The sequence below is a fragment of the Medicago truncatula genome, chromosome 7, assembly GCF_003473485.1.
Source record: "Medicago truncatula cultivar Jemalong A17 chromosome 7, MtrunA17r5.0-ANR, whole genome shotgun sequence".
Classification (NCBI taxonomy): Eukaryota; Viridiplantae; Streptophyta; class Magnoliopsida; order Fabales; family Fabaceae; genus Medicago; species Medicago truncatula.
Genome location: NC_053048.1, coordinates 42,762,089 through 42,768,338, shown reverse-complemented (window position 1 = coordinate 42,768,338; position 6,250 = coordinate 42,762,089). Strand labels below are relative to the sequence as shown.

General features: G+C 30.1%; 1 protein-coding gene across 1 annotated transcript; it reads right to left on the bottom strand.

Moving 5' to 3' along the window:
• Positions 1-702: 702 nt before the first annotated feature.
• Positions 703-4,102, bottom strand: LOC11418472 (glycerol-3-phosphate dehydrogenase [NAD(+)] GPDHC1, cytosolic). Its single transcript, XM_003625057.4, has 5 exons — positions 3,104-4,102; positions 2,371-2,592; positions 1,601-1,848; positions 1,280-1,419; positions 703-1,095 (listed from the first exon to the last, which is right to left on the bottom strand). Exons 1-5 carry the CDS (start codon positions 3,741-3,743, stop codon positions 972-974), a joined length of 1,374 nt encoding a protein of 457 aa, XP_003625105.2. The 5' UTR covers positions 3,744-4,102; the 3' UTR covers positions 703-971.
• Positions 4,103-6,250: the final 2,148 nt, after the last annotated feature.

Sequence of the window (6,250 nt, the reverse complement as noted above, 5' to 3'; positions counted from 1 at the left end):
AGTTCATCTAACTATATAGATTATATTAATAAATTTAAGTTGCCAAAGTCTAAATACTTGTAGTAAATCTTAAAAAAAGAATTGACAAAAAATACTTAAATATTAATTAATACGTACAATAATTTTTTTTTAAAATATTATCGGTTAGTTGAACCACTGATTTTACGAATCACTTCAACTAGTTTATCAGCTACTAGTCATCAATCATAAGTTATCACTTATAAACTATCAGCTAACTTGTCTGTTATCCGTTATTTCTACCAAACATAGCTTTAGTATTTGAGGCATTAGTGGAGTAGTTTGTATTGATTTTAAGGTAAAAAATAATCTAATTCAAAGATTTTAAAGTAAAAAATAATCTATAAACAAAATTTGGAATGATAAAAATGTGTGTAAGTTAGCGAAGTGGGTGTAATCTCCAAATATTTTTGTTTGTTAAGTTGTACTCCCTTCGGAGTTTAATATAAGAAAAAATCAAATATATTTGGTCCAAATTTAAATCAAACGTATTTGACTTTTTGTTTATATTTAAGATTATAGGAAGTATTCCTTAAAAAAATATATTGAAAATATATCAACTAAATTCACACATTTTAAATGTTGAGAATCGAAGAATACGAAGATGGAACTCCAAACAATTACTCTTCCAAGTATTTATTACACTATGTTCACACACTTTTTAAAAAATGAATACTAAATATGTTCTCAGAAAGTAAAAGGGTTCCACATTATTTTTAATGAAAATTGAACATAAATTCAAAAGAAGTGTTACTCCAATTTTGGCCACAATGTAGTGTTTTTGGAAAATCATCAATCTAAATGCTTAAGAGTCTTGTATTTTGACATATATATACAAACAATAATGTAAAACAAAAAACTCAAAAAATAATACATATATTATTATATGTCCCTTTGACTATTGTTTCCTATATATGGTTCCATCCACACTTGTTCTTGCCAAGTGAAAACAATCACTGTTGTCCAAGAAGTGAAGGCCTGTAGAAAGCATGACTTTGTGCAATTGCAATGCGTTCTCGTGGATCATTCAGATTTTCATCCCTCAAAGCTTTTAGAATTGCATGTGTTGATTGTTCTCTAAGAAATCAAACATAAACCAGAAGCATAGGAAACTTATTTAGTATATTTGCAAAATGCATAGAGATTACCAAATGTATTATTATTTGGAGTTTGAAGTGCTCAAAAGATAACAAGTTTAAGGTTTTTGTTAATTATTCTTTTATTGCTCAATTTTGGTAATTATTGTTAGGAGAATGATTACCTTGATATCAATATTTTGTAGAGTGTCTTCAAGATAGGGCAAAGTTCAACAGGAGCAACATGCTTTTTTTCTTCAGGATGCAATACATTTAAGCTTGATTGGCTCAAAAGCTCAAAGAATGCTTCTACTGCAGAAACTCCCTAGTAAAGATAATTGACAGGTGATATCATTTTTGTTTAGAGATCAATGAATATAGATTACAATTATACAAATTTTTCATTTTGAAGATGCAACTGAAACCCTCAAGAAAATTACATATAAGTTTGTTAAATTTTTTTTGTTTTTTGAAACGGTCAATGTTAATATTATTAGTTTTTATACCTGAATCATTCCTTTGCCACTAATGCTGTCACCCATGTCAGGGCTTAGTTCACCTTTAGCTAACATTTGACCGTACCACGCGTTACGACCTTTTAACAATGTCACATAAGTATCAGCTAGTAATGGTCCAGCAAGTTTCTCAGGCTCTTCAGTTAGCAGGTGAGTGATGAATATCATCTCTGAAGTACAATGTGCAAAGTATACAGATTTGCTAGTAGCACTCTCATTGGTAAGGGATGCTACCATTCCTGATTATATCATTACAAAGAAAAGCAGGTTATATACATTGTAAATCAGAAAGTAAATGTTAAAACATGGAAATGGCATTACAATTTATGCATCATCAATCATATCTAAATATCTTTCTGTGAGGTGTCATCTTAGTGCTAAGAGTTTAGCCTACTAGTCTCAAGGGACAGAGTTCTAACCTCAACGGAGACAGTTTAACGATAAGTGGAAAAATCGCTCAAGCAGCGCGAGTATATAAACATAAGTTATGTAAATCCTAAGTTTGAATAATAGAAAGGTACTGCAGCCACACTGTAGCCGGAGACAAGCATAATCGGCTGAACTTTGTGATCAAATATTGTGTTCTCTATTTACGTTTCTTTTACTTTAGAAATGGTTTACTGCTCTAAAATTTTCTAAGGGGAGTGAATAAACATGTGGAATCGAAAACGTTACACATACCAAAACATGAAAGACATAGATTTGTTCAAGTTTGACTGTATCAGACATAAAGCGATAGCAAAATAAAAAATGAAGCTTACCAGCTCCAATTGCGTAGACATTTTTCAATCCACCCATGACCTCATGTGTGACAAGGTCACTATTGTCCCATACAATGAAATGTGGTTGTCTAAGAAACTTTGCTAAAGGTTTCCTCCATTTCTCAGCCCCACAAATTCTAGCATTGGCATATTCCTTGTTGTAGATTTCTGAAGCAATATTTGGACCACCAAGATAAAGTATGTTCTCCATAGGCACGCCAGCTGTCGATTTTGCATTGCAAAGAGTGAAGAATGAGGGATGAAAGGACTAAATTTTTGCATTGAAATATAAGGACTACTAAGCACAAAAAATTTCATTTCTTGGAATCAAACACATACTACATAATAAATATTATGTTTTTGCCAGAGAACTATCACAATTCAACAACTGATTTGTAATGTGCTTCAGTATGAAAATGAACACAATAGGTTTTTGTAAATTGAATTCGTTACGTTGATTCAAGAACTCCAAGATTTTTGGTAAGTGGTATAGCATTCAAATTTAGACAACTTTCGGAACAACTTTTAAGTGGTTAACACAACTCAAATAGATGGTTAAACGTGTTCAATCGATGATTAATGAATATAATAGGTGTCAAAATCATTAACCGCCGACGTTAATTCATTAACCACTAATTTGGATGTAACTAACCACCATTTTCAAACATTCAAATCTACTTGTTCAATCCTTGAAAAGAATACCTGTAAAAAGAAATGGAAAAGAAATTCTTACTTGCTTGATGAATCATTTTTGTGGGAGTTACAATATGAGGAACTGGCTCCAATGCAGCTTCAATACCCTTAGACAAAGAGATTATAACAGGAACACTAATTCTCTCCTTCCAATACTTACTAATCTCTTCGAAAATCTCACGAGTTTCGGTTGAAGGCAAACCATTAACAACAATATCAGCATCCCAAACAGCTTCTTGCAAATTAGTAACAACTTTCAAAGGACAAACAGGAGTATCAATCATATTCAAACAAAAACCATCTTTAAGAATCTCATCAGCATAAAGTGTCCTATCACCAAGTCTTGCTTCAACATATTTTAGATAAGCACAACGTCTTATCAACCTTCTTAAAACATCTTCTCTTGAATTGATCACATCGAAGAGATGTTCAGCTGTTGATCTATCTATTGCTCTTCCTGCTCTTCTCCATATTCTGATTTGTACTTTGTCTCTAAATTGACCATAACTGTCTTGTAAAAGTGCTGCAAAAACACTTCCCCAAGCACCTGCTCCAATACACACAATTCTTAATGGATCACCATTAGTTTTACTAATTAGTCTCCTAAACTCATCAAGTTTCTCCTCTAATCCATTATTATGATTCTGAGATGATCCATTTCCCAAAATATTTCCCACCATGATCAAAAACTAAAAGAAAATGAATCGAAGTACTAGGAAGAACCAAACAAGAGATGAAATCTTGAAAATGTGAATGTAAGTTGTTAGGTTTTTGTGTATGTATAAACTAAAGTGAGAATCCTATTAATATACTAACATTGTGTGTTACCTTCAATTTTTGTTAACTCAACTACCAAAATTTATTCTTGTTACTTGTTAGGATAAGAATAAGATTTTGGGTTAAGAAAATATGCAGCAGCATTGGAATGTGGTAACAAATCTTGTTGGTAGATATTGCTTGACCAATGCTGAACATTATTTATTGAAACATTCAATGCATGAATCATGAAAATTATATGTGCCCATTTCTCCTTGTGAAAAGAAAATATTTATGCATTTATGATTTATGACAATAATTAACACTCAATTAAACTTTATATAATGGAAAATGCTAGATATCAAGAATGATTTTATAAGAAATATCTAAAAATGACATGGCACAATAATCACCTTTAGATTTCAGTCTCATTTATTAATCTTTCATAAAAAAAAAAATACATAGCATTGCTCTTATATATGGTCATGCTAACTTGTGTTTTAGGACATATGTTAAGGTTTCTACAAAAAAACAAATATTTATTGAGAAACATTAAATTTCAATCCTATAATAAATAAATTGACACAATTTACGATACATAATTTCCATCTTTAAAACCTTAACATATGCCCTTAGGACACAAATTAGCATTTTCATTGTATATAATTGTTATAACCATTTAGCATTTATAGTTTTCTTATTATATATGTGCAGAAAAACATTAAAGCATGATATTTAAAATGGATGAAGTAGTTTCTAAATGCACATGCCAAGCCAAAAGAGTAGATAAGGGGAATGGAGAAAGAAAAATACATTTAACATACTTTGTTTTCTCCGTCTATTGTTAGTTCATCTACCCAACTACAACAAGACAAGACACGATGTACCTATAAAAAACCAAACTTTCGTGCTAGAAACTACCAAGTTATGGTCCTTCATTGAAGAGGGGTTGATTTATTTTAGCTTGACCAATTCATTATTACAAATAATTAAACATAATTAACCATCATTTTAACTGTTATATAGCCAAAAAGATAAAATAAAAAATAATTGGGTAAATACTTTGGCATTCAAAGTTTAATTGGGTGTGAATCATTACTCAATCATTTAATGACATGTCATTTTTTTATATTTAATTATTTTAAAATAAAATACTTAATCTTTGAATTAGTTTTGCCTACAAGGTACGGGTACTCAATTGAACTCTAGGATACCAAAAAAATCTTCTATTTAAATATACATATATACATTAAAAATTCAAATTACAGTCATATTTATATGATTTTTAGATGTCTAAATATACATGATATGTCTATTAACTTATAATTTATTACTTAAAAAAATTTCCATTAACATATAATTTATGTTAAAATATTCTTTCAAAAATAATTATGTTAAAATATATATTTATTATCATTATTGATATCATGGCTAATAGTAACATTCAATTGTTAGTATTTCCTTAAGTCTATATACAAAAGAAAGTTGAGTTAACAAAAGTTGATGTAATTTTAAACCAAATACATCGCCTTTTGTTCATTCATTTTTTTTTTAATAAATAAGACCGAATGGAGTACCAGTCATGTGGGGCTAATTATGCTGTGAAAATAACACAATTTTACCAAGGTTAATGTTGAAAATATTAACGAGTGCCTTCAGGGAGCTCTTTAAGAGTCTCAAGTAGTAACTTTTTATGAAAATTTATTATTTCAATACATTAAAAGTTGAACTATTTAACTTTTTTAATTAATAATTTTCTAATTTATAATGCTTAAAGAGTGCCCTGAAACATTCGTTAACAAAACCATTTAATGTTATGGAAGAGTAGTCTTGAGGGTTGAATCATTTTGACATAGGTGTCATTGTCAGCAATCAATCTGGTAGCATTAAAGGTATTGGGTATGGCCAACTTCCCCAACGGTCATTAATGTTGCATGACTTTGCAAGTAGTTTCATGTGATGTGCTGCCCTATTCATTTGTCTCCTTCTAGTGGTTGCCGGACGCATATTAAAGATTGTTCTGCTTCATAAGCCCCCTCCAACGGTCCTACTTTGAACTTGTCTTGTCTTGAAATACATCAAGAAAAATACTAACAAATGAGTCCGAAATATTCTTTAAGAACCACAAATAGTAAGTATTTACGAAAATATATGTATTTAATATATTAGAAATTGAAATATTTAACTTATTTAAAAATTAATTGTTTATTTTAAAAGCATTTGTTAATGGGAAAAGTTCAAGCTCAATGATGGCAATTGGTCATAAATTTACAGTTTTTAAGGTCTGAAATTAGGGTTTGGGTTCTTTAACGAGTGCCTTAGGATATGCTCCAAAGTTGGATCATTTTGACATGTTGTGAGACTATTTAAGTTGATGGTGAAAGAGCAAATTAAAAATCCCAAAAGAGTCATGTTACAAGTCTTCCAACAT